The sequence below is a fragment of the Pseudorasbora parva genome, chromosome 13 (assembly GCF_024679245.1).
Source record: "Pseudorasbora parva isolate DD20220531a chromosome 13, ASM2467924v1, whole genome shotgun sequence".
In the NCBI taxonomy this organism is placed as follows: Eukaryota; Metazoa; Chordata; class Actinopteri; order Cypriniformes; family Gobionidae; genus Pseudorasbora; species Pseudorasbora parva.
The window spans coordinates 39,155,160-39,182,997 of NC_090184.1; the positions used below are offsets into that span (position 1 = coordinate 39,155,160).

General features: G+C 36.9%; 3 protein-coding genes across 4 annotated transcripts in view; all 3 read right to left on the reverse strand.

Annotated features, from left to right (window-relative positions):
* Window positions 1-13,219, reverse strand: slc35a2 (solute carrier family 35 member 2). Its single transcript, XM_067414332.1, has 5 exons — window positions 12,945-13,219; window positions 10,360-10,542; window positions 8,509-8,660; window positions 6,626-7,320; window positions 1-853 (listed from the first exon to the last, which is right to left on the reverse strand). Exons 1-5 carry the CDS (start codon window positions 13,021-13,023, stop codon window positions 820-822), a joined length of 1,143 nt encoding a protein of 380 aa, XP_067270433.1. The 5' UTR covers window positions 13,024-13,219; the 3' UTR covers window positions 1-819.
* Window positions 13,220-15,959: 2,740 nt separating this feature from the next.
* Window positions 15,960-19,867, reverse strand: pim2 (Pim-2 proto-oncogene, serine/threonine kinase). Its single transcript, XM_067414333.1, has 7 exons — window positions 19,603-19,867; window positions 19,289-19,389; window positions 19,154-19,204; window positions 18,436-18,650; window positions 18,191-18,360; window positions 17,928-18,104; window positions 15,960-17,330 (listed from the first exon to the last, which is right to left on the reverse strand). Exons 1-7 carry the CDS (start codon window positions 19,664-19,666, stop codon window positions 17,182-17,184), a joined length of 927 nt encoding a protein of 308 aa, XP_067270434.1. The 5' UTR covers window positions 19,667-19,867; the 3' UTR covers window positions 15,960-17,181.
* A 1,409-nt stretch (window positions 19,868-21,276) lies between these two features.
* Window positions 21,277-27,838, reverse strand: part of otud5a (OTU deubiquitinase 5a) — a 32,466-nt gene continuing 25,904 nt past the window's right edge. The window contains exons 6-9 of one of the 2 annotated variants that reach the window (XM_067414334.1): window positions 24,258-24,443; window positions 23,552-23,759; window positions 22,481-22,597; window positions 21,277-21,843 (exon numbers count right to left, since the gene is read on the reverse strand). In XM_067414334.1, coding sequence (XP_067270435.1) covers window positions 21,722-21,843; window positions 22,481-22,597; window positions 23,552-23,759; window positions 24,258-24,443 — 633 coding nt within the window. In that variant the 3' untranslated portion in view covers window positions 21,277-21,721. The remainder of the gene's footprint in view (window positions 21,844-22,480; window positions 22,598-23,551; window positions 23,760-24,257; window positions 24,444-27,838) is intronic. The other variant, XM_067414335.1, reaches the window with a different exon arrangement.

The following is a 27,838-nucleotide window of genomic DNA, read 5'->3' on the forward strand; positions in this document are numbered from 1 at the left end:
TTCTTCTAAAAATGATTAAACGTATAGTTTAGTTTCCCTCATTTGGATTGTGAAATGATAAGGAATTTATATGTTCACAACAAGGTTGAAAAATGTGGTTTACTGCTGCTCAGCCAATAAAAAAAAAAAGCTAGAATAGATATATTAAAGCAAAACTTGTACAGGGAGAAAATGCTATGCATACACCATATGTTTAGATCAGAAATGCAGTTTTTGTTCTTTAAAGAGGTGAACTAAGATTCATCGTCGACAAAATATATAACATGAAATGGAGTTTCTGAAAGTGCACAGTGGAGAAAGAAACGTTTGCTTGATTATTCAAAGTATATGATAATCTGTCGCACAAAGCACAGCTGAAATATTAAAGGCACTAAGACAAAAAGACACTATTACACAAAGCACCAATATGGCAAACCATTTAGTAAAAAAGCAAAACCACACTAAGAGAAGCAAGAAAATATTTCATAATAAGGCATCAGATTCTGAAATCAAAATGTCATGAAATCCACTGAAAAAAGCACATTCCAGTTCCAGAATACAAAGCACACAAAAAAAAATCCTGGTTTACATTAATATTACAACTTCAATCAATCACAATATTTTAAATGTATAACATTAGTGAGGTATCGGTATAATTATGAGGTTTCATAAAGTCAGTCAGCACAGTTTAGTTTAAAGGGAACAATCGCTCATAACAGAGTTAATATTGTGAGCATAAGGCACTTGAAATATAAAACCCTCATTTTTTCCCCTTTGGAAATAGGGCAGGAGTGTAAGAAGGCACAATGTGTCCTCATCATCTCTTCTATCATGTTTTTTTCAATTTCCTTTCTTCTTTTCTGGGGCCTTGGGACTAATGATAACAGAAAAGAGAGAGAAAAGTCACATTAAAAACACAGTTAATAGAAACAGAGTAAAATATGTATTTTGGTGGTGTGTGTGTGTCTGTGTTCATTTTTACACATCCTACTCAATGCATTCTTGAATATCATACAACCATACATAAGTAAACACCCAGTGATCTCACGCTTTGTGAAATGTGCTCATATTTTTAAGGTATCTGGTAAATATTCATTGTCATTACACATTACATGACTGAAAGTACATGAACACACATTTGTAAAGAATGATTTGGCTATTTGAACTATGCCCATTACTAATAGGAAAAATAGATAAATAAAAGCCATTTTTAATATAATGGTGTCCCTTATGCACGATCCATAAAGATTAAAGCTTTTAAGAAGGACAGGCTCCTTGATGAAATTAGTTTATGAAATTAAAATTTCAATAAGTAAAGTTTCCTCACACTTCTGGCCATGCAGTTTATTTTTATAAGGGGTGCATTAACATTAAGATGCAAGAGATAAGTTAGTGGTTAGTTATGCTCACACAGAAATTAAGCGAAATCACCTCTGATAAACTGTTCTGGTTACATTTTTGATGGCAGGACGTGCCTTAACCAGGACTAGTGTTTTTACAGGGAAGCATGCAAATCAGCAAATCATTATTTTGAAATCCATGATCAACTAATTTGCATTTATTAACTATTAATATTTATTAGGGATGTACAGATATGAACATTTTGGGTTATACCAATAACTGATATATTGGCTAAATCAGTCATATTTCAAGCAAACTGAAAACCATCATGGCGAACAGCTCGCATCTGAAACGTTTCAGCTAAAGGATATAATCCATTATTGATCGGCTTTAGTATATTATCAACATTTTCTTATCGAGCGAATACCGATATATCACGCATCCCTAATATTTATGCATCAGGGTAGCATTTTTTTTTTTTTTACTGCATATAATTAATGCTGATTTAAAAAAAATTACAATTATTTTAGCATGAAAAATACTACAGAAAGAAAAAACACTACAGAACTAATGTGAATTATAAAATAATTAAATCTCGAAAAGCCTAACGTGTTTAAATGAGAGAAAAGGAGAAACTGTTATTAAAATGTTGCTTTAATTAAAAAAATAAAATCCCAATAATAGTCCATGCAAAAAAAGCACTTGTTTTTGCTTTAATTTTGAAACATAATTAGACATGTTTTCCTGTATTTCACTTCTTTTGTCTATAATTATTTATTATACAAGTACGCACACACAAGAAAGAATAAATTTTGAGGCTCATATAAAAAACAGAAACTCTATTCTCTATTCCATGTTTATTGTCAGCCTCAAGAAAGAGGCCACTATAAGAAATTAGCCACCAGGGGCTGTACTTCAACTCTTCACAGACTATTTACAATATTGATCATAGTGCCAGAGACAGGGCTTAACAGAGGCCATCCTTGATTTATCAGCTGCGAAGATGAAATCTCTGCAGTCTTTCTGCAATGATGAGGTGTTAACAGTTGTCACAGAACACAAAATTAAACATAAATCTCAGATGGACATGTGCAATGTTTCATGTTTGTTTGTTTTTTTACATGCGATCGCCTTCAGCTCAAGGTCTTAAAATCAGATCCGTTCACCAATGAGCCAAACATACAAAAGAAAACAAAGACAGTATTTTCAGTTCACATTGTACTGGTTTCTTTGTGATTGACTGAAAATGCTTCGATCTTCTGTGACCCTGATTAATATTGATGATGATATATCTTTCAAGGCCATGTTCTGACATGTCAAACACCATCATAATAATCTCTCATAAACTAATATGAAAGATTTACATGATGGACAGCATTACGCACAAGGGTTTTGTGTCAGAAAATGGCTTGTAGTATTCTCTCATACCCACCCACCCACACACACACCTAGATAACATTTTACCACACGCACACAAAATCGCTTTAGCTGCCTGAGGTCACTCTCGGCTCATTAGTTTCTGAAAAAGACTCTTAAAAACAATCCCATGATGGGGTTTAAGATCTGGACTATAGATACTAGTTCCCTGCGATGAAGGGAACTAGTAACATCAAAATTTGTGAATTAAAGTCAACATGAAACATTAAAGCTCCACTGTGTGATATTTTCCCCCATCTAGCGGTGTAAAGGTATATGACAATCCAGTGAATAATAGTTTCTGTTCCTCTCAATTCCAATTTCGTTTCAACTCCTACGGTGGCCGATTTAGTCCAAGATTAACATGGCTTCCAGTTCGACCGAAGCTTGAATTTACGGGTATGTCCCTCTTTGGCTAATGTACTTTCAAGATGGAGGGTCAACATGGCGACCGGCATTCGAACCCTCACCCGTATGTATTTTCAATGGCATATTATAAACTTACGAGAATACTTTATTACTTGAAAAAAGTAAATATACATTAATGAGCACATCTATTTTTGAAAGAACTAAGTGTTTTTAGCTAAGAATAAACTAAAAAACTTACACAGTGTAGCTTTAAGGGAACGAACATTTACTAACAAGGGAATTTGCTGTTATTGTTGTAATATTTATCATTATTACATTAACATTAAGGATCTATTACATTTCTGCATTACATACAAAGAAGGGAAGTAATTTGAGAATGGGAACATTTTTTTTTTTAGATAAAACAAACATTTCTTTCTTAGAAATGCACATTAATACCAGCAGCATTTAATAAGAATGTAAATTGAGCTAATTCTGATTTCATGTTGACTTTAAACAAAAAAAGTAAATTAGTGTTTAAGCAAACCACCACTGAATCACTGCGAGCCATATTCCTTCATCCAAAACAATGAAGACTTCGAATCTACTTTTCCAGATCTTAGCCCAGTCCTTTTAAGCTTATATGGATTCTGACATGCATATTAAACCCTTTAAGAGCAACAAAAGCCTCTTTACCAAACCACAACAATATACTTCCCCAATATTATCCATCACCTTTTGGCCACCAAATTTCAATATGTGCTCTGGTGAGCATTTTTACTAAAAGAAAAAAGAAAAAAACATTCATTTCATATCAGGACGTTCTCTTGTGGTGTGTGGGGATTTACTGAGAACAGTTTTGGCATATTTGAATTAAATATGTGCCCAAAATTGTTTGTACAATACATTACAAGATAAATCCACAAATCTTGACTTTTTTTTTTTTTTTGCATCATAAAAAGAAGATATAGTATTTTTGATATTATGTACAGTGTAAGAACTATATTAACATATATAGTTAGCATTCAGTCACAATTTTGATTGAGAAAGGCACAGCATTAACCAGTCGTTGGTTAAGCAAAACTAGTCCCCCTCACACAGAGACACACGCATTTGCACGCACAAAGAAAACAGAACAGCTTTCGCTAAGGTGCCATTTGGTTAGAAAATGACCAGGTTAGTCAGTTTTCTGCACAGAGAAGAGCTGTTAGCTGAAAATGCCAAAGACGAGGGTGGTAAAGCAAGAATCCACATGGACACAATGTGTTAAGGGATTGTCCGTCAAATATTTTTGATTTCAAACACATTAAAACACATTTAATGGAGCTCTATGTCAATTAGTGCTCATTTTCAGACATGCCCTGTAAGGGTGGCATCACTTAACACACTGTATTATAGGTAAGGAGGACTTGCAGAGAAAAACATTTGAGATGAATGTAACATTATAATTCCCTGCAAGCTGATTTTAAAAGCATCCCTTGATCTGACACCTCTACTATATCAGCCCAAATCACTCGGTATGAAGCCAAACTCAGCACGCAGGTGACAAAGTGCCACATTACTGCTACAGATACGAGTGAATCAAGCTCTCTGCCACTGTACAAACCTTAGAGGTGTTGCCATGAGGTATTGCCATGCTTTAAACACGGCAGACATTCAAAAAGCTTTTCTCAAACTTTTTTTTTCTTCTCTATTTACACAAGACAATGATTTTGGCGAAGAACTTGTAGCATGTAGAAGCGGCTGTGGGTGAATCTCACAGAACCGGTCAAGATGATGCCTGGGTAAAATTTCACACCAAAAAAATAAAAAATAAACTCGGTAGAAAATTAAGCCTAGCGTTATGTGGACCATTAAAGGGATAGTTCACCCAAAAATGAAAATTCTGTCTAATTCCTCACCCTCATGTCGCTCCAAACCGGTAAGACTTTCATTCATCTTTAGAACACAAATTAGGATATTTTTAATAAAATCGGAGAGATTTCTGTCCCTCCGGCGACAACTATGCAACTACCACTTTGACAAAAGTTCATAAAGAGATCGTAAAACTAATCCATACGAATTGAGCGGTTTAATCCAAAATTTCTGAAGAGAGGCGGTCGCTTTATATGATTAACAGATTGAATTTAGGCTTTTATATGTGTGAGAACCAATGAGGTTCATTCTCAAGAGTTATACACTGTAAAAAATTATTTAGAAAAAAGTTACCTGGTTGCCTTAAAATTTTGAGTTCGTTGAAATTAAAATTGAGTCAATACAATGAACATTTTTTGAGATCCGACAACCTTTATTAAAATATTATTAAAAGATTTTGTAAGCATATTGGGTAATTGTGCGTTTTATTTCTGATGACGCTGTAAAACATGTTATTTTCATGATTTATCAAATTTTCTATGTGGTTCAGATACAATAATATTTTGAGTTTCTATTTATTAAACAAATTTCCTTCATTGTATCAACACAAATTTTTAATTTCAATCAACTCAAAATTAAGGCAACCAGGTTACTTACTTTTTTATGTTAAACCAACAAAATCCAACAAAACATTTTTACAGTATCGCAAGTACAGTTGAGCTTCTGCTTATGTTCGCTGTTGTTTATATGCGAATGAAATACTAAATTCAATCGGTTCATCATATAAAGCGATCGGGTCTCTTCAGAAAATTTGGACTACACCACTCAATTCATATGGATTAGTTTTATAAACTCTTTATTAAGTGTCAAACAGGTAGTTGTGTAGTTGTCAATGGAGAGACAAAAATCTCTCTTCATTTGCGTTTCAAAGATCTGAAAGTCTTACGGGTTTGGAACATGAGTGAGTGATGCTTTTCATTTTTGGGTGAACTATCCCTTTTGTGACTTTTTGCCTTGTTTTCATAACAAATAAGCACATTCCTTTTCTAAATTTGTATTACCATAAATAAAGAGTATTTGTATTACCATAAATATACCAAAAATATATATTATTTACATTTTAATTTTAAATCAACACAATGCAATCTATTAGTAGTAATACTTAAAAGGCTTCATTTTTCCCCCTTCATTTTGAAGTGGAAGTTACAGGTTTTGTGAGATTCACCCATTGGTTTTCAAGTTAATCCAGCACAAAGTTCCTGTGCCCAGCAGCTGTGGCCTGGCAATTATGTTCATGTCTTCTTCCCCCAAGATCGAGCTGTCTAACAGGAAAATGCTGTTTAAGGCAAACAGGGAAGGGAGGTGAAGACGTTGGAAAGAGTTTCAACAGACATCCCAGATTACGAAGGTGAAAAATGTTTGTTTTTGGTATTGAAAAAAGAAACCTAAGTCTACATTCTCTCTGGTTTGTGCTTTTCCAAATGAATGAAATAAAGGCAGACGGCCACGTTCGTGAACGACCTACACTGAACCGTATGGTTTATTGTTCACAGAGCAACCCAAACCCACAGCAGCAGAGAGAAATGAGAAAGAGGAGAGAGTTAGGACTTCCACCGAGAGAGGTAAAGAGCGATTAATGGAAGGGGACACAGAAAAGATGCCTTTAGGTCATTTCACCAGCACTGACTTTGGGAGGAAAGCATCCAGCTCCGAGTCTCTTCCATTGCTGTGGCTGGATGAAGATGTGCTGGTGCTGGAAGTGCTGGTGTTTGGTTTGGGGAGACTGTACATATAGACGGCTCCTATGACTAATCCAGCTCCCAGCGTGAAGACCAGGTCCACGTGGAAGCCGAAGAGGTAGACCGACACGATCGTGGACACGATGATGGAAAAAGAGGTGGCGAAGCCTTTGAGAATATTGTCAGCGTATTTTACGACCACAGCCACCAGAAGGCCGCCGAACGCCTGGTTGAAAATGACGCCCCACACAAGAGGCGTGTAACCGAACAGGAAGCCTTTCTCAGCAATGGCAGCGCCGTCGTTCCACAACATGCCGAGGAGACCCATGAGAGTCCCGAAGATCCCGAGCTGGATGTTTCTCAACCACACAGAGGCTGAGCTGCCCTTCAAGATCTTCTCGAAGTAAACGCCGGCAAACCCGGAGGACAAGCAAGAGACTATCACGGACACCAGGCCCTTGAAGTAGTTCTGGTTGGTGCCGGTCAAAGCCTCCTTCTGTTTTCCACCCTCCTGCTCCATCTGGACGATCGCCACACCGGCGAACAGCAGCACTAGTGAGATCCACTGGATTTTAGACAGACTCTTGCGCAGCATGAGCACTGAAAACAATGCTGTGGTCAAGATCTTCAGCTGATATGTGACCTACAAAAAGAAAATGAATTCCATTTTATTGCAATCTTCTTTAAGTTTCAAATCTACACTGGCAGCCTTGTTTTTACTAAACATAACATGTTTTTGGTTGAGAAATACATTCATTTAGTTTACATTTTGTATATATTTTCATATCAATAAACTTTACTTAAAGCTGCAGTCCGTAACTTTTGCACTCTAGTGGTTAATAAACAGAATTGCATGTGCCAGTCTGGCCTGAAATAGTCCTAATATAAACACTTATTATAAGAGTACCATAACGATTCAGGGTAAGACAAAAACACGGTTTGGAAAATATATTCATGTTGTACATTCTCATTATAACATTTTTGTAAATCTTGATCACAAAAAAAGTTACGGACAGTAGCTTTAATATACATATATTATTTATTTCCAGACTGTTTCAATTAAATTATTCAAAAATGAATTAGTAATTTGTTTGTTTGTGTAATTAAAAATGTTCATATGAGTTTCTGTTTGTATTTAAATGGTTTAGTAAAAACAAATAAATTTAGAAAATCCAGATAAATATAAAAGTTCAGCACTATTAGTGTCACACTGATGCATATAAATAAATTCTCGAAGATATTTGCCGTTTATTCAATGACAAGCTAAAAAGAAAATAGAAATAGAAAAATATTTTGTTAGCTATAATGAATAAATAATTATTTTTGGTAAATGTAAATAAAGCTGAAATAAAACAACGAAAAAATGGATGAACAACAAAAGTAATGGGAAAAAAAGATGCAAAGGCAAATATCTGAAGGACTAAAATTGTTCTAAATTGTCAACTGAAATAAAGTTATAGAGAAATATCAAAACATAACAAAAATCATAAAAAAGGACAAAAGTCACAACAGAATTACTAAAACTTCTAATAAAATGAAAAGACAAAGTCAATATGTTAATAAATACTATAATAATAAAATATATAATAAATAATAACAGAATACTGCAAAGACAAAAAAAACAAGCATTTTAATGTACATTCAATATTTTAAAACTACTTTGTTACAAAAGTGGTCTGATCAGAGAGAGGAAAGAAAATGATCATGAAACACTATTTTACAACAGCTTCTGGTGTAATAAACCTTGAATAACACAATAGGGCATGAAGTGAATGTGTGAAGAGAGAAACAGGAGAAGGAAGGGCATGAATAAATTGAGGAGCAGTTTTACCTGGAAAGTGGCTGCTGGTAAATTGGAAATGGCCACATACTGCAGGTTGTTTTGTAAAGTGTAGATGAGTGACGGAACGGCTAACTTCAGTGTGTCCGAGTACTGTATGACTATAGAGTCATACAACAACCGCACGAAGGCCTTCACATTACCTGCATTTACAAAAAATATGACATATGACTGTTATCAGACACATTGCTGCCTTAATAATCATTATTATTATTAAGTGTTTTTTTTTTATTACATACACTACCATTCAAAAGTTTTTGATCAGTAATTTTTTATTTTATTTTGTGATATTTTGTGATACTATTTTAATTTAAAATAACTGTTTACTATTTTAATATATTTTATAATTTCCCTTTTTATAAATTATCAAAATAATACTGCATCCTTGCTGAATATAAGTATACGGGGAAAAAAATATATTTGGAAACGTAAGCTACACTTAACATGCGTAGCGCCATTGCATTCAAATATTAAAATATCAAAATGGCATTTATTTGAAATCATAATAAACATGCTTGAAAATAAAGTATTGTGAGATAAGACATTGAACTTATTAAAAGAATTTAAAGGGTTAGTTCATCCTAAATTGTCAATTTAACTGTAACCTGTACAAACATGTAAGACTTTCGCTCATCTTCGAAACACAATTGCAAATGAATATATTTTTAATGAATTCTGAGCAATATATGTCCCACCACTAACAAACTCTGTTCCTCATTTAAAGTGACCGTGTCTCTTCAGAAAATTTAGACTAAACCGCCCAATTCATATTGATTCGTTTTACAATCTCTTTATAAACTTTTTGAAGTGCCAAAGTGGTAGTTGCGTAGACTGTTAATGGAACAATGGAGGGACAGTAATCTTCATTTGGGTTTTAAAGACGAACAAAAGTCTAATGGGTTTGAAATGACACAAGTGTAAGTAAAAGAGAGAATTTTAATTTATGGGTGAACCATCCCCTTAAAGGGATACTTCACTGACTTTTCATATTAAACTATGTTATTCCCTTAACTTAAACGAGTTGATACACACCTCTCTCGTCTCAGTGCGTGCACTTAATCTCGCTGACGGGCAGTGACGATCTGATAGCATTTAGCTTAGCTCTCTAAGCCCAGTTCATTCACTATGGAACCAAACAGAGATCAAGTTAGAAGCGACCAAACACCTCAACGTTTCCCCTATTTAAATACAGTTACACAAGTAGTTGAAAGATCAAGTATGGTGACAAAATAAAACGTGGCGCGTTTCTAATCGAAATAAAAAGGAGAACTATAATGTATGGCGGAATAGCACTTCTGAGAGTACTTCGGCTCGGTGCAGTAAAAAGTCCCGGCCGAAACATCTTCCCTCACATCTCCCTATTGACAGAAATGAGAGAGTGAGGGGGAGGTGTGAGGAAAGATGTTTCGGCCGGGACTTTTTACTGCACCGAGCCAAAGTACTCTCAGAAGTGCTAATCCGCCATACATTATAGTTCTCCTTTTTAATCCGATTAGAGAAGTACATTGTTTTATTTTGTCACCATACTTGATCGTTCAACTACTCGTGTAACTGTATTTAAATAGGAAAAAGATGGAGGTGTTTGGTACTTCTAACTTGATCTCTGTTTGGTTCCATAGTGAATGAACTGGGCTTAGTGGGCTAAGCTAAATGCTATCAGATCATCACCGCGCGTCAGAGAGATTAAGTTCACGCACTGAGACGAGAGAGGTATGTATCAACTCGTTTTAGTTAAGGGAATAACATAGTTTAATATGAAAAAGCGGTGAAGTAACCCTTTAACTACACATAGTATATACATGTGTTGTAGGCTGCACCGTAACAGGCCACGATGTGACGCACCTCTCTTCTGTATCAGGATGATGGCCAGACAGGTGAAGACTTTGAGAACTTCTGCCATCACCACGGCTGATGTGGTGAAGAAATGATCTCCCGGCAACGTCCGCACGTAGCGGATGCTGAGGATGAGCGATGCATTCTGGATCACCAGAATTGCCAAACTGATGTACTTCAATTTCTTGTTGACTGCAAGAGACACAAGAACAGGAATATATTTAGCTGGAGGCTAAACTAGCAGATCTGAACACTGACGTCACTTTTCTGAATGCAGCTAGTCAATATTTCGCTTGTTTTTTCAGTTAGGACACACCTACAAACGTCGACACAGGGCGAATGTTTGCTCAATCCGGTGCCAACACCCTGCTTACAGCACAGACACTTCATTCATTCACACCACTGTGCGTGCAGAAATGTAGACCACTGGCAAACTGGTATTTTTAGGGGTACCAAATGGCCAAAACTACACTTCTCACATTGTAATACTAAAATCAATAAGAAAACAAGATGAAAGATAGAAATAAAGGCAAAATCGGGACAGAAATGCATAAAACTGTATGACTATTAGCATTACAGAGAACAGCTCATAACAAAAAGCTATAGAAAAGACCAAACAGGAACTGTGATCCTGTTTCGCCAGTTTCGGCATGCTGGTGTTTCTATTCTTCTGTAAAGAATGCAATAAATCCAGACTGACGTATCACACACCTTCTGCCACACCGTCAAAACTTATTAAAGACACAATATGATGATATGAAAAGAGCTTCTGTCTGGAAGATGACATTGGATGGACAGGACAAAATGTTTCTTTATACAGAACAGTTTATAAACTGTCTGAGGAAATTCAAAGAACTTTACAAGACCAAACCACTGTCCCAATGTAGAGTTCTGTTAGATCGGATAGATCTCCACGTCAGAAATATCCGATATTGATTTGACCCAGACGCCGAATCACTGCCAGAAGATATGATATCAGTCTTCTACCAGCCTGAGAGTTTACTGGGAAAGCCAGGAGATGAAGTGATGATGATAAAAAGAGTTTATTAAATAATCTTAGTTGTGTTTGTTTCAATGATCAGTGCTCAAACTCCGTCTAGACTACTCTATACTCAAGATTTTATCTGATCAGTACAATTTCAACAAGTTTTATTATACCAAGGGAAAAAATATATTAAAAATATCTGCTTCGCAACATCGTCCAGTGACGTTAAAAACATTGAAATGGAGACATTATTATCTTATCTCTAACTCGTGAAGACATACTTCCCTTCTAACCACACACTCATAAGATTAGGCAACAATAGCAAGCATGGCAAAGAGCAATGAAATAATAATATAAAAACAAAGTGACAAAGAAAAATACAATTATTAAATGATAATGTGAATAAACTATGTAAATCAAGTAATAATAATAATAATATGACTAAATTATAAATCAAATGACAACTCCATAAATGACTAATGAATAATTGATTATGAAATTAAATATAAAACAAAGAAAATAAAACACCAACAACAAAAAAATCCACTGTTCAATTGTGCCAGACTCTACTTGTTAACATTAGTAAATGCATGAGGTGTGAACTAGCAATGACCATTGTTTGTTTTATTCATCTAGATTGTCGATTTAAAAATTGTCGCCATATCCTCAAAAATAAAGTACTGTAACAGTAATACAAAAGTACTTGATTGCCAGTCATATACTGTGCTATATATACATAGTACTTCAAAACACATACATAAGCAAAAACATAGAAGAACCATGACTTTTTTGCTTCCAGCAACATGAAAATATAAGAACAAAATATGTTTTAAAGGAGCTCTGGTCAGCCAAGAACACCATTAATTTACAGTGTTTAACCATTAATCACACACACACACACACACACACACACACACACACACACACACACACACACACTTGGAAGTGTGTGAAAGCTCTCCAAGTAGTCTGAAATTCAGGGTTTGCACTTCTTATCAGTCAGATCGAAAGTAACTTGTAACTAAGTACTTGAGTGGTTTGTTCATCATATACTTTCTTACTCTTACTCAAGTCTCTTAAGATTGTTACTTTTACTTGAGTAACGTTACAGATTTTGGCTACTCAACCCACCTCTGCATTCTATAACATAATTACTACAGATATTATTGCTGCTACTGTACAATCATAGTAAATTCATATGAGATCAACTATACATGACAATCTTCTTTAGGAAATTACTCCTTGTGTGTACTTGAATGAACAACGATGTTACAGTGATATGAGATGGTAACAGTGCTAAATACCTGAATGATTGTAATAACGTTACTCATGTACTTGTTCCAATATACTGGTCATTTTTTAAGAGATTATCCAGCGGCAATATCCTAGTAACATATTCAGATCGCATGTGTTATTTACATTGTGCATAACGTCAAAAACATGGTACTGTGATAGAAGGCTTATATTAGAGGTAACTACTACCTATGGTCACTGTTACATGTTCATACTCTTCCTTACATTTGATCTGACAGCCAAAGCATGGAGTCCTTAAACAATCAGAGCGATACCGAAGATGAGATGATTTTTTTGTTTGTTTGTTTGTCTTTACCTTCATTCTGTCTGCGGGCTGATGTTTTATCTTCGGTGCTTCTGTTTGGACTCTCATTGCCTGCTGCTGCCATCATCATCTTTAAACATGAACCTAATCCTGCCCAAAACTCTCACGCTCCGCTCGATCTGTAATGATTACAGAGCTTAATGTTAATTTCCCTCCATGAAACAGCTCGCAGGAGCGGTGTACGAGGTCTGAAAGAGCAGAGGTGCTCGAGGAAAAGTGTTGACGTCCCCAAGCAAACAATCACTTCCTGTTGCCGTTAGCGAGAGGATCGACCAATCACACGCGCTCACGGTCTTCTTCGCTTCATCGCGTTCTGAACTATAGCTCAAACCTGCAGCACTCCTCTCAGAAACTGAAGCCTCCGCACCTCGATCGCCCCCAGGTGGCCGGTCCCAGCATAGCCGCACCTCCGTGTTTTCTAATGGATGCACGTCTGTTTTTTTACGGTCTATAATATGTATACATATCTATGTGCAGGACCGAATAAAACAAATAGCCTAAAAAGCACCACATCAAATTTATGGTGTTAGCGTTCAATTTTTCATTTGGAACTGTGGAGTAGGCTAACCAAGTGGCGTGGAATTAGTGTCAGGCTTTGTTGGTACCATGACGCTGAGTATGATCTGTCAACTCAGGCTTTGATCCTGAGATTAGGTGTGACATCAGTAGTGAACAGCCAATCACATGCTGTGGGACAGTGAAACAGATTTAGGCTAGTTGAGGTAGAAGAGAGATTTGAACAATATATATATATATATATATATATATGGTCTTTAAAAATCATTTGTTATGTAGTGACCTTTAATTTGAAGAAACTCTGAGTGACTTTATTTAGTCAGAGATGTGTCACTTTCCTCACAGATGATGAAATATTAGATATTATTATGAAAATGTGGACAATTATTCACACATTATTACACTTATTTATTCACTATGTTATCCCAAGAACACATTCATGTGCAAATTAGGTGAAACGTGTATAGATATACACTGTATTGAATGGAAACCCCCATTTATGGCCATTTTACCCACGTATCGCATCAAGTAAAATGGCATAGCAATGAATTCTGTTATATCTTTTATAACATGTTGAGATTTGGAAGTATGATATGTTGCTCTACACAGGGACCTCTAGATGGCAGAAGCATACAATAATATCTGCATAGTCTCATAATCACAGACATCACAACTGAATCTAAACTGAACATTTTATAATGTAATGATGTTAGTGTTAATAAAAGTTATTAAAAGGCCAAACATATGGTTTGTAGTGAATAAAAACACATAGGTTATTCTTATTGAACTTGAGTTTTAACGGACATTGTTTGAGGATGTTGAACACACACCCTCACAAATATGACACACCATTTATAAAGCCTGATAAATGTGGCGTATAAAAGTAAAAATAGCCATCAAATGTGCAATACATGTCTTTATTGCTTAAATACACATATGCTCATAAGTGTAATATTTTACATTGATTGGCTGATTTTGATTGCAAGTGACGTAATACATTAAAATTAAAAGCAAAGACAATTGACTGATGAACTTCATTATCTTATAAACTGCATGAGACAAAGGGGGGTATATTTAGTTATCATATAGCCTACCAGTTATTGTAGGCACAAATGCATCATCTGTAAAGACTTACTGAAAGTGTGAAACTGGAAATAATGTTCTGTGAGGATCTGAACACTGACCAACATACATGGACATCTCGCATCATCCTGCTTACAGATGATCATTCACACGTGCACAACCTATTTCCTGCCATTGGCAAATAAGTTAATTTATCCATCCACTAAGAAATAATACTAGAATGTAAAACACTTTCCAGAGAAATCTTCTAAAAATATGATTAGCTGGACCACGAAAGGGATATATTTATATGAAAAAAATGTATTTAGGTGATGGTGAAGTAAATCACACTAAATCATCACGGCACCGTTAGCTGGTAGATATAATAGGCAGCAAGTGAGCATTTTGTCCTCAAAGTTGATGTGAGCCAATTGAGCATCCGAGCTGGACCATGGAGCAATGGAAAATGGTGGCCTGGTCTGATGAATCATAATTTTCTTTTACATTACGTTGATGGCTGGGTGCGTGTGCGTCGCCCACCTAGGGAACACATGGCACCAGGATGCACTATGGGAAGAAGGCAAATAAGCCGGCGGAGGCAGTGTGATGCTTTGGGCAATGTTCTGCTGGGAAACCTTGGTCCTGCCATCCATGTGGATGTTACTTTGACATGTACCACCTACCTGCCATAAAGCAAAAATGGTTCAGAAATAGTTTGAGAGCACGAGTTTGACTTGACCTCCAAATTCCCCAGATCTCGATCCAATCAAGCATTTGTGGGATGTGGTGAACAAACAACTCGGATCCATGGAGGCCCCACCCTGCAACTTACAGGTCTTAAAGAATCTGCTGCTAACATCTTGGTGCCAGATATCACAGCACACCTTGAGGGGTCTAGTGGAGTCAATGCCTCAACGGGTCAGGGGTGTTTTGGCAGCAAAAGAGGGACCAACACAATATTAGGAAGTTGATCATGTTATGATATGCCTGAAATATTTTTCTAAATAAAGATCCAATGAGATTAAAAAAATAGGTTTCACTCATTAAATGTAATAACACCCATTTAAAAAGGTCATTGAGCACATCAACAAGTGTCTACTGGTAAATGCCATCAGGTGTACGGTTCAGGTGATTTAGAACAAATAATGTGGAAAGGTTGGTTCAGTCATTACAGTAAGCGTGGGCAGTTTGACACGTGTGAACATGGTAAAAATATTTCTTATTCACATGTTGGGAATAACCAACATGAATGGTTTCACTGGAGAGACCTGTTGAAAAACCTCTTGAACTTGAAGTATGAACAGAAAACTTTTATCACTATATAGATCTTAACACTAAAGTGGCAGCAGTTCCTCTTTTGATTCCATTTGGTTGAGCAAAACAATATAAAAGACAAGACAGATGTTTCTTTAAATATAGATATTTGACATCTATATTTTTTATTTATAGAATCTCATAAATTAAACATGTGACAACAGCCACAGCAGATTGTTCAATACACAAGTATTTACAGCAAAACTGTTGTGCTAACCCAAGCAAAAAAAGGCAAGGATTTAGTTTTTCATAATAATGAAAGAAAAAAGATATCTGACTGTATCAAAAAAAATACCCCAGTGTTTACACATATGCATTACACATTATGTTAGGAGAGGTCCAATCCACGTGCATTCAATTGCAAAGTCTCAAATCAGACAATTACAACATAAAATCAAATATGTATTTGTTTACCTCACATAAAGCTGTTAAACTGATCTCTTTGGTGTGAATAATGAAATTAGGGAAGGAAAAAAAATATTTAGGAAAAGCTCACTTGGCCCTTTTTTTACATCAATAGTCGGTTAGTGGTTGAAGCCCTCATGACATTAGTCAACACTTTGACTTTTGGGAACTTCCAACAAAACAACATTCTTTAAGCTTACAGCCCAGGTATTTCACAAACAATACAGACAGAAACCAGAAGCCACCTGGTTAATGGCTCTGAGGAATCCATCTAGTGAATTGGTTCATTTAGAGTAAACAGGATCCACAGGAATGTTCCTCATCTCTTCTGTCGCACCTTCTTTAAGTGTGTGATGATAAATGGGAACAGATCCACATGAGCCTGAATTATTGTTACGGCAGGCCTCCCATCAAAAGACTGGAAAGACAATCCAGCCTTTTGAAACCCCTTAGAACAGGGAGAGAATATCACTGTACAGTAAAAACCTGTAAAACCAGGTATCATCGCAGTCTGATAAGTGACTGCAAGTTCCCCCCACTTTCATTAAAGTCAGTTAGAACTTAAAACAACACAAATAGACAACTAAACAAACACAGTTGGCTGCTTCTGAAACTTCATGAACCATAGAGTGCAAAAATAAATTAGAACATGGCTGAAAAAATAAATAATCAGCAATAAATAACAAAAAAAGTAACATTTCCCACTGTTGCTGTGATGGCTGTAGTCGTGGCAAAATTCACTCATGAAGTAAAACTGCACCAATCCAGGGATTCTAGGAGCACTGATCCCAAGTCCACATGAAACAAAATGAATTTCGAAGGCAGCCAAACAAAAATAAATAAGGAAAAATCCAGAAGCCAGCAACTGGGGTTCAGTAAGTCCAGTGTAAAACGAAACAGTGTGTGAGACAAGTCCAAAGTCCTTGAGGATTTAAAGGCTTGGTTTAATATTGCTTTCCGCTTGCAAATCTCCTATGTCCTCAGAGGTCTCCGTCATCCAAGGGTGCTGCAAAATCTGCTCCAAACTCGGCCGATCATCCGGCCTGTACGAAAGGCACCAGCGAATCAGAGCCTGGCATTCTGAAACCAAACAGAATAAACTTTGAACAAACCTGCCATTGTTTACTCAGACATAGTTTATCCAAAAATGACATGGAGGTCAATGGGAACCGAAAATATTTCTTTAAAGGGATAGTTCTCCCAAAACTGAAACTTCTGTCATTAATTACTCACCCTCTTATCATTACAAACCCAAAAGACTTTCGTTCAATTTCGGTTTACCACAGCTGATGGATGTTTATATGTGAATCATTTAAATCTGTCCATCATATAAAGCGATCAAGTCTCTTCATAAAGTTTGAACTAAACCAATCAATTCATATGGATTCGTTTTTCTAACTCTTTAAGAACTTTTTGAAGTGTCAAAGTGGTAGTTGCGTAGACTGTCAACGGAACGAAAGTTTTACGGGTTTGGAACGACATGAGGGTGAGTAATTACTGACATATTTTTCATTTTTGGATGAACCATCCCTTTAAAATATCTAATTTCAGAAGTCATACAGGTTTGAAATGACATGAGAGTGAGTAAATGATGCAAGAATTTTAATTTTTGGGTGGACTATCCCTTTAAGAAAGCTGATAGGGTTGACTTGCATTTCATCTTTTTTAAGGGCTCACCTTTGGAGATGCGTTTAGTGAAACTCGGATTGGCTTGTATAATGTCGGCGTCCCGCTCAAAGGGAATGTCTCCACACACCATGTCAAACAGAAGCACGCCCAGTGACCACACAGTGAGGGGACGAGCGCTGTAACGTTGGTGGAGGATCCACTCTGGAGGGCTGTAGACTCTGGTACCTAAACAGACAGAAGGGTCATTCAAACCTGATCCACATTTATGTTACATTCACAAATACGCAGTAACCACCCTAAAGCTGCCTTACCTTCAAAGTCAGTGTAAATGGAGTCCTTCAGCAGAGCTCCAGAACCAAAGTCGATGATTTTGATGTCACCGGTGCGGGTGTCAACAAGGATGTTCTCATCTTTAATGTCCCGATGTACGATTCCCTTGGAGTGGCAGAACTGCAGGGCTTCAATGACTCGTTTGAGGAACCTGAAAAAGGCCATTCTCATCAGTATTGGAGTTTACTGTTAGAACTCAATGTCAAAATACCATGCTTTTTCGCACCTCTGTGCAACGGGCTCTTCCAGGGCCCCACGTTCAGTGATGAAGTCAAACAGGTCCTGGCAGTGTTGGGGTTTCTCAAACACAATGAGATATCCCTGACCCGGCATCTCAAACCAGTCGAGCATCCGGATGACCCCGCGGTGACCGGGGACCGACCCTCCACCCAGACACAGGAGGAGAGCGATCTCCATGGGTACTGCGTTTGCTTCACCAGGCTGTGAGGGTTAAAAGAAAATTATCATTATTATGTTTAGACTCTGAAAATGTTTTTATTCCAGTTATATTTTCCCTACTAAATTTCCCTGCTGCAGTTGTAAACTCCCTGGGTTATAAATGTTATTTAAAAAGGGGGACTGCAATTTCAAGTTACATTTGTGGACCTATAAATGTACTTTTTATTTGGAAACCAAATATATCTTCTTAATCAGATCTATTAAAACTGTTTCTGACACATTAGGGAAAGCCCACTTAGTTTCCCCTTTTAGTGTTTTGAAAAATCCGAAACGTCACGCATATGTCACTTTCTGTATTAAGACGATGTTCCGGTAACATAAATTAAAAAGCATGCAGTAGAGGGCGCTGTTAATCATATTTCTTTCGTTTTTTGGTACGTATTAAAGGTCCTGACAAATACAAATAATAAAAAAAAAACCTATAATAATAATAAAAATGGGTGGAGGAAAAAAAAAAACATGCATTTATATTAGAGATTACTCACCAGTTTTCCCCACTGTTGAATTCTGTCATGGGATATTTGTTTAATAGCGACCTAAAATGATAATAAAAGTATTTTAGACGACAATATTTATGAGGGGAAAAAACATTTCTATATTATTTTTTTAATCATTTTTACCTGTTGTCCGTCTGAAATGCGATGTCCGTTGAACACAGAACCAAACCCGCCGCTTCCCAGAAGGCTTCCCTTCTTATACAACTTCTCAAAGTGCTCTTTAACTGAAAATAAACACAATAACTTAATATTCAAGAAACAACATAACCAGGAATTAATGACGTTTATTCTAAATTATGCATCTGGGTAAACATAACATTAAGTTGTTGGATGTTTTAAATGGTTTAGTAAGTTTAAAATAGTTTTAAAATAAATTCAAATATTGCCATTCAAGAAAAATCTTTTTATTTTTTGTTGTTCGGTATTAATGAACTTACCATTTTTGGTTTTCACTTCTTCCAGCTGGTCCAAACGCAGGTCAACAATACGTTTATCCAACATTTTCAGTTTTTATAATAAGAATAATAAAAAAGCAACCAAATGATATCTGCAGCTGTCACCGTAAGCCGCCTCAGCAGTGCATATCCATGTCTGTTATGATTCGTCACTGTCTGTTTTCAGTTCAATTCAAATTCCGCCGTTTTCAGTGAGCGTCGACGTGAGCTCTCCTTCACACACTCGCACAGGCTCTGAATAATCTCACAGTTTGTTGATGTTTTAAGTCTACATGTGTAAACACGCCCACTCTTACGAACCCGCCTAACATGCTTGAGTGTTTTGAACTGGCAGCCAATCACAGCGTTGAAACTTTTAAATTCACGAAAAATAATGAGCGGTGGATAAAATTCTAAGAATCGCCACCTCCCATTTTGCCCAACGTACCAGAGAAAGAGCGCGGGATGACAGAAATACATTAGATTTTTTTTAACGCGTAAATTTGTAATTTACCCATGCATTGATGCAGGTATACCAACTGTTTCTACTAGCATTTTTAATAAAAAACAAAAAATAAACATAAAAACTATTCTGAATAGACATATAACTATAGATATTTAAACAAATATAATTTAAAAATCAGTTAGCCACTTGAGACCCGGTCAGTGTCTCATACATAGGTATAAATTAAACTGAAATAGATACTAGTAATTAGTAAAAGTGAATCTAAAGACCAGTCACACTAATTGAATCCGCACTGGGACTAACTATACCATCAAAGTAACACGCTCTTGCAATTAACGAATAGCTAGTCATTAGTGAAATTGAAAAAAACATGCTAGTCACTATTGAATTACTTACTAGCAATAAAAAATTAGCTAATTTAGTGTTTATGTTAGTCATTTAGAAAAAAACATTTGCACATATATAATAGGGATGATCTTAATTTGCAAGCCATGATGACTCATGCTCCAGCATGCTTTGTGCATGTGGGGCAGTCCCATAAAAGCTATTTACAAAATCTTGTGGTTTCACCTACCATGTACCATGATGACATCCAAAAAATACGGAACCTTTATTAGATAAATGATAGTGTTTGGCAATACTTTATGCAGATGTCAAAACCTGACTTGTCCTTGTGATCCTTTGAGACTGTTGACTGGTAGATTTCAGCATTGCACTAAAGTTGCATGCATGAAAGACCGTTTCACATACACTGCAAGTCAAATATTCAGACACACATTCTTTAATAAAAACTATTTTCCACATTTGTGAAAGTCAAAAATGACAAATTCACATAAATCTAAGACAAATGTGGTGACTAACTGTTATATGTTGTCTCGTTCAAAGTCTTGTCATATTTTAGAATGATATAGTGATGAATCAGAACTCATGATTGTAAAATATTTTATGTTTGTGCTCTGTCATTCTCTCATCCAACCTCATATGGTGCATCCTAGAATGTTTTAAACAGTATTAAAACAGTTCACACGTATGATGGACACTTTGCTCCAATTGCAAAATAAGAAAGAACAATTATTCTTAAATGTTGAAGTTAGTTTTGCACTGTGCTTCAAGTAATTATGCATAATCCATAAGTTCATGAGAAACATAAATGATCCAAAAAATGATCAAATGTTGTTAGTGATGTCACAAAAAGGACGGCAACAATGAAGCACATTTCTTCAGAAAGTTCTTTTTTTATTCCAAGAAAAAAAAGAGCATTTTCATCCCAAACAAGAAAATAAAACAAGATTATATTAATCAATTATTAAGAGGATAAAGTATGACTTTTTCAATAACTTTTTATTTCCCCGCGTATTCAATAATGATATCAGTCATGTTTATTTTCACATGCACCTACAGAAGTCCAATGATGATGATGATGAAGATGATGATGATGATGATGTGAATGGCGTAAGAAAGAAAAGGAGTGGTTAGGCGAGTATCACAACAATGGGCCATTACTGCTGGATGGCTGAGGCCAGTGATGGACTGATGGATGGGTGAAGGAAAGGAAGGACAGTGAGAACTGCATGATGATGTAGAGAATGTGATTGGTTTGATCCCCATGTATCTGCCTCCTGCTTCGGTTGCAGATTGTGCCTCGACCCTCCTTTATCAACTGCTATCTGGAGAAGGTTCTCTATGCATGGCGTTTTTCTTCATGCTATCGAGGTATTCCTGTTGTGACACGGCCAAGACGGACGCCAATATCTCATCGTCTTCCCAGTCTGTTAGGCCTATTGCAAAACAAGAGCAACAAAACATATTATATACCATACAAGTCCAAACATCTAACACACGTCTTATCAAAAGTATCACTGTGTCTACATGTGCATTTCTTTACAAATATGAAATAACTTTTTTTACTGGATACATCTGACTGTAACAACGCAACAAGTGTCCAACATACATTGGAACTTCTTTATGTCTTTAATTGCTTTAATGCTTTGCCTATTTGTCTCAAATGTACAAAACAGCAATAATAAAGAGTGAGTAGGTGTGGCCAGGCTTTTTTTACACTGATCCATTACAAGAGTTCAATTTGTGAAAAACATTCACTCCCTATTTGCACCTTCTTAAGTTCTTAGCCGAAACAAAGCCGCTGTCAACAGTAGCTGGGGTGTGCCGATACTCCGCTACAATCAAGTGTATTTAACGGCACATAATAACCGTACACGCTGCTTTCTGCATGAGACCTGGGTGCGTTTCGCAGCTGAATCACATGGATCACATCACAGATTCGAGCCGTGTGAGATGCATGAGGAAGGCGAGCGAGCGCCGTGATTAACATGGCATTCCTGAGCCATAGATTCTTTCATACTGAATCAGGCAGGACAGCTAGACGAATTGGCAAGCGTGATTTCTCTTCCTCACCGAAAGCAGTAGGGGACATCTCTTGCATAATGGCCCGATAGCCCAGTGCTGGATACAGAGACACCAGAGAAGACGAGGTGGGTCTGTCTGGTCCAACGCAAGCCTGGTTACTGGGACCTGAACAGCGAGACGGAACGCAGGAAATCTTTAATTTAAAAGACTAAAGTTTAGAGTTTCTATCACTGTGGCTTCCCCTGCAAAGTGGTTTTGAGTGAATTTCACAAAAAGACGTAACATTTTATCCCACAGTAACAATTATTTAGCATGAAGAAAATGTAGTGTATTTTTTAAGACATTAAGATTTTTTGCACTGTGAACTTTTTTTTTTCTTTTTTTTTTTTTAAGCACATTTAGCCGCACATTTTTATTACTGTAATGCATCTGGATGCATAAGATACCATTATCCTTAATGTTAATTTTCATTTCATTTGCATTATTGTTACACATTACCACAGTAATTGCGGTAATGCTGTTTTAATATTAATATTTCATAAATATTTTATGTTTATATACACTCCCATTCAAAAATCTTGGGTCAGTAAGCTTACATTTTTATTATTATATACATTTTATTAAGCAAGGATGCATTAAATTGATCAAAAGTAACAAGACACATAAAATCTTGCAAAATATTTCAATTTTAAATGAAAATTTTTGAGCAGCAATCATCATGTTAGAATGAGTAATGATACTGAAAATTCAGCTTTGCAATCATGGGAATAAATTATTTGTTTTAAATTTAAATTGTAAAAATATTTCATAATATATTAGATCAAATAAGAGGCTTCTTTCAAAAACATAAAAAAAAATCTTGTAAACCTCAAACTTTTAGTGTACAAAATTGCTTAAATGAGATTTTACAATTGTACAAATTTTGCATTTAATTCCTTTAAATTTTGGGGTGAAATACGTCTCCAGGTCTCTAGAGATTCACCCTTATAGTCAGTTTAATAATCTATGAACCTCGTGTGTCATTTATCCCATACATTGGCTTGCTGAAGGAAATGCATCATAAGGTTAAACTGTTAGTTTTAATGACACTGTCCTTATAGCAAAACACTGATAACAGACCTGGTGCACAGGGTGACGGGGGTTTGGATAGTGCGAGGGCTGCTCCGGCCGGGGAGGGGGGCTTGGCGGGTGTGTCCGAATGCGAAGGATCAGGAATCTCCGGAGAGGGGGCAGAGCTGCGTTGCCGTGGAGATCGGGCATTCCATTCTTCCAAACCACTGGAGGCCGCAGCCGTGGCAGAGCTGCACGTAGCACTGGCCTTACGAGGCTGAGGGAGGGACAGTGGTAAATTAACAGGCCATTTGGATGCATTCTTATATATGGACATTTAGGTTTCCGTAAAATCCTTTATCTTTGTTTGACATGATAATATTCAATTCAGAAGCACATTTTCAACAAGCTTCTTCATGACAGGCAGCTGTCAGTCAGTTCAAGAACTGATTTAGAAGAAAGCCTACTGTTTCTGTGAAGAAGAGTCCTGTTCACCGCTGGCTTAAGTGTGAAAACGCAAACCACATAGTCTGCACATCTTGGCATAATCAAGTCACCAATGAAGCAGTCATCACTGCTTACGTGTGACTTTGAAAATAATTCCTGTGCAATCAGCGTTTAAAAAAGCCATTAGTCTATGGCGTCAAAGGTTCTCAATTATCACACGTTAAATACCTGATTCCTACCGACAGTCGTTCTGTTAGGAATGCAACTAAAGGTTCTGATTAAATGAGACATGACGTCAGGTAATTAGTAGGATTAGCAGGTCCCTCACCTGTCGTGCCTGTTTCTCCTGGTCTCGAAGCCACTGTAAGTACGATTCTCTGGCCACTTGCTCTTCTATAGCCTCATTGGTGGCTTCCCAATCCGTGGCCCTCTTCTTGTCCTCCAGCATCTGTTGCTCAATCCAGGATTCCTCTGATGTCTTAATTGCATTCTTCATGAGTGACTGGTCTGCAAACTGCATAGAGAGATAGAGAGAGACGTTTAAAAGGCACAGCGTTGACCCTCAGGTGACAGGTGAGAATGTCTCCTAAAAGGGAAGGTGATTTGTGGGAAGAGGAAGAAGCTAAATGCAAATTAAGCAATACATCTTTTTAAGAGACACTTTCTAAGTGTTGATGACGCTCATTTAAAAAAAAAGTTTTTGATTTTGAATTCTGATTGAATTAGCTGCATTTGACAGCAACCGAAAACAGCCTACCTTTACAAATTTCTTGATTCTGATTGGTCATTTACAGTCTGTCTTAAATCACTCCGCAGTCTATCTCTTTTCATACAAATGCAAGTCAAAACGGTTTAAAAATGGGATGGATGGAATCCATTTTGCATTCTGATTGCTGCATTTGTCTGCAACAAGAAACACCCATATTTCAACATGAAAAACCCATTGGCGAGTGCCGAACTTCTATCAAGCTAATTACGATAAAAATAGCATGCAAGCTTACTAAGATCGGTCTGTCATTTTCTTCATAAGAGACAGACGGATAGGTTAAAGGCCACAGCGTTGCCCCCTCAGGTGACAGGTGAGAATGTCCCCTGAAGGGGAGCTGATTTCTGGGAAAATGAATAACATTGTTGAGCTAAATGCAAATTTAGTCTATTTTAAGAGACTCTTTCTAAGCATGGATGACAGACATCTCATCGCACCTCAGAAATACAGAACACGTCTCAAAAACAGAAGTTTTTAACTGCATTCTGATCAGATAATAATAATAATAATAATAAGTTTAATTCATATAGCGCCTATCCCAAGCTCAAGGACGCTTCACAATAACAGTAAATAACAAGCAGTTTATACATAGACGGACAGTGGACATTTGCCCAGTCCAAGTAGTTGGATGATTGCAGTTGCAAATCGCACTACATTTACAATACAACATGAAAGACATAAGTAACAAACATTAATTACAGACGGCATGGTGGGCAGTTAGAGTAGAGATGAAACAGATTATAGGTAGTGAGTTAACATATTGATTGTGTTATGTCAAGTTAACAATTTCATGACTGATAATACTGACTAAACAAATGTGTTTTGAGTTTACATTTAAATTCATGTAACGTGGTTGTTGTCCTGAGAGGCAGGGGGAGAGAGTTCATTGGGTTGAGCGGCATTTGATGACAACCGTAAACCACCCACATTTAGGCTAACAAACTTCATTATACAACCATCCAAAATACTTGATTCTGATTAGTCGGGACGGACGGACGGACATCTTTTCTTTTCTTGTATAAGAGAGACTAGAATACATGTCCTCTGCTCTGGAACAGTGCACCCGTGTCGGGACAGCATACTGGCCCATTCCCCGTCTGTCTAGACTGTTATGCTAAACTAACTGACCGTAATATGGGGGAGCTTTAGGATGATATGTTCTTGATAACTTCAAACCAGCACACACACACACTTTAGAAGTGTGATAATGGAAATAATCACATTAGTGTTCCTTTTGAGAAACAAATTACTCAGAGAGCTCCACCACACACACACACACGCGTAATGGTTTTTATACTGTACAAACCGTACTTTCTATCCCCTTACACTGCCCCTACCCCTAAACCAACCCATCACAGGAAACATTCTACATTTTATGCATGATTTATAAGCATTTTGAAAAGTGAGGACATAGCCAATGTCCTCATATTTCACCCTCTCCTTGTAATACCTATGTGATATCCATGTCATTATACACATTTGCGTCCTTATATGTCACAAAAACATGCCCACCCACACACACACAGTTTTTGATAGGAAGGTATGATCTGCCTTTGTTCTGCTCAGCTTAAATTATCACAAGGCATGTGGCACGTAAACAAAACAGTGTGCTGTTAATGGGGCTCCCCCGAAAACCACCGACATGTGGAATGTTTCCCCCCTCTCCACCCAGAGCAGTCAAGGAAATGGGACACTGCAGGTCACACTTTGTTGTCTCTTTGTGGCTTTGAAGACGGCTGTCTCCAAATTCAGACTGCGGATCAGCTGACGGAACTGCCTGAGTGAATGGGAGGAAAACTCTGACGAGACAATATTTTCAATGGACATCCCAATTCACAAACCTACAAAGACTTTGTTACACACCCCTGAGTAAAAAATGCATCCCCATAAACACACTCCTAATCCTTGTGGAAAGTCTTCCCAGAAAAGTTGAAGCTGTTATAGCAGCAAAGGGTGGGCCAACTCCATATTAAACCCTACAGATTAAGAATGGGATGTCATTAACTTTCATATGCATGTAAAGGCAGGTGTCCCAAAACTTTTGGCAATACAGTGTATGTTAATTATTATTATTATTATTATTATAATTATGTGAAAAATGGCTGTTCTTGCACAGGCAGATGGAGGTGTACGTGAAGAAACACACATAGACAATAGTAACACCAAGGTGTCAAACTCAGAGGGGTCAACCAGAGCAGTTAGCATACTTCACACTGAAAATACAGCAGAGTCGCAAACAATCAACAGCTATTCTCACTTAAATGATACTTCCAATCCCTCATTAACTAATTATTTGATTTTACAAAAAGTATTGTGAATCTGTTATGTATTACAGTTTAAGTTGGATATTAAAAAAAAATATATAATATGGTCCTAATAAACTAACATGCAGAGCTCCTACTGTGATGGGCGTCACTCACTGCCAAGGACTACTGAACCATTCTGGGTGACTATGTGCACCAATGGTTCGACCATGAAGGGTGTGCAGCAGAGTATCAAGATGATAATGCACCAATACACACAGCAAGACTTGAGACCGAGTGGTTTGATGAACATGAACGTGAGGAGGAGTGCAGGACTCGTATCTGTCATTCCCAAAACAAATGAATGCTGTATTGACTGCAAAAGGAAGCACTGCATCAGACTTGTACATTATTGTGGTTTAAAACCAGGTGTTGCAGTTTCATTGTCTTGTCCCTGTATGTGTGTATGTGTGTGTGTGGGCGTGTAATCCCTACGTTATGAGGACAAAATGTCCCCACAAAGAAGGACATTTTTAGGTCCCCATGAGGAAAACATCTTATAAATCACACAGGATGAGGTTTTTTGAGAAAGTAAAAATGCAGAATGTTTCCTGTGATGGGTAGGTTTAGGAGCAGGGGCAGTGTAGGGGGATAGAAAATACGGTTTGTAAAGTATACAATCCATTATGCCTATGGAAAGTCCCCATAAAACACGGAAACACTATGTGTGTGTGTGTACATGTTTTTCTAGCCTGGTGGGGACTTCATCCTGAATACACACAAACTCATGGGGACTCGTGTCACTCTGGGGACCTAAATTGAGATCCCCATGGGTACAAAAGCTTATAAATCATACAGAATGAGTTCTTTTGGAAATGTAAAAATGCAGAAAGTATTGTG

Excerpts from the sequence above, each read along its gene's own strand:
- pim2 (XM_067414333.1), bottom strand. The coding sequence starts at position 19,666 with ATGTTGGATAAACGTATTGTTGACCTGCGTTTGGACCAGCTGGAAGAA. Across the intron at positions 19,205-19,288 it reads GCATTTCAGACGGACAACAG|GTCGCTATTAAACAAATATC; the intron begins GTAAAAATGATT and ends TTATCATTTTAG. Across the intron at positions 18,651-19,153 it reads TTCAACAGTGGGGAAAACTG|CCTGGTGAAGCAAACGCAGT; the intron begins GTGAGTAATCTC and ends TAACCCTCACAG.
- slc35a2 (XM_067414332.1), bottom strand. The coding sequence starts at position 13,023 with ATGATGATGGCAGCAGCAGGCAATGAGAGTCCAAACAGAAGCACCGAA. Across the intron at positions 10,543-12,944 it reads AGCCCGCAGACAGAATGAAG|TCAACAAGAAATTGAAGTAC; the intron begins GTAAAGACAAAC and ends TGTCTCTTGCAG. Across the intron at positions 8,661-10,359 it reads CATCCTGATACAGAAGAGAG|GTAATGTGAAGGCCTTCGTG; the intron begins GTGCGTCACATC and ends TTGTAAATGCAG.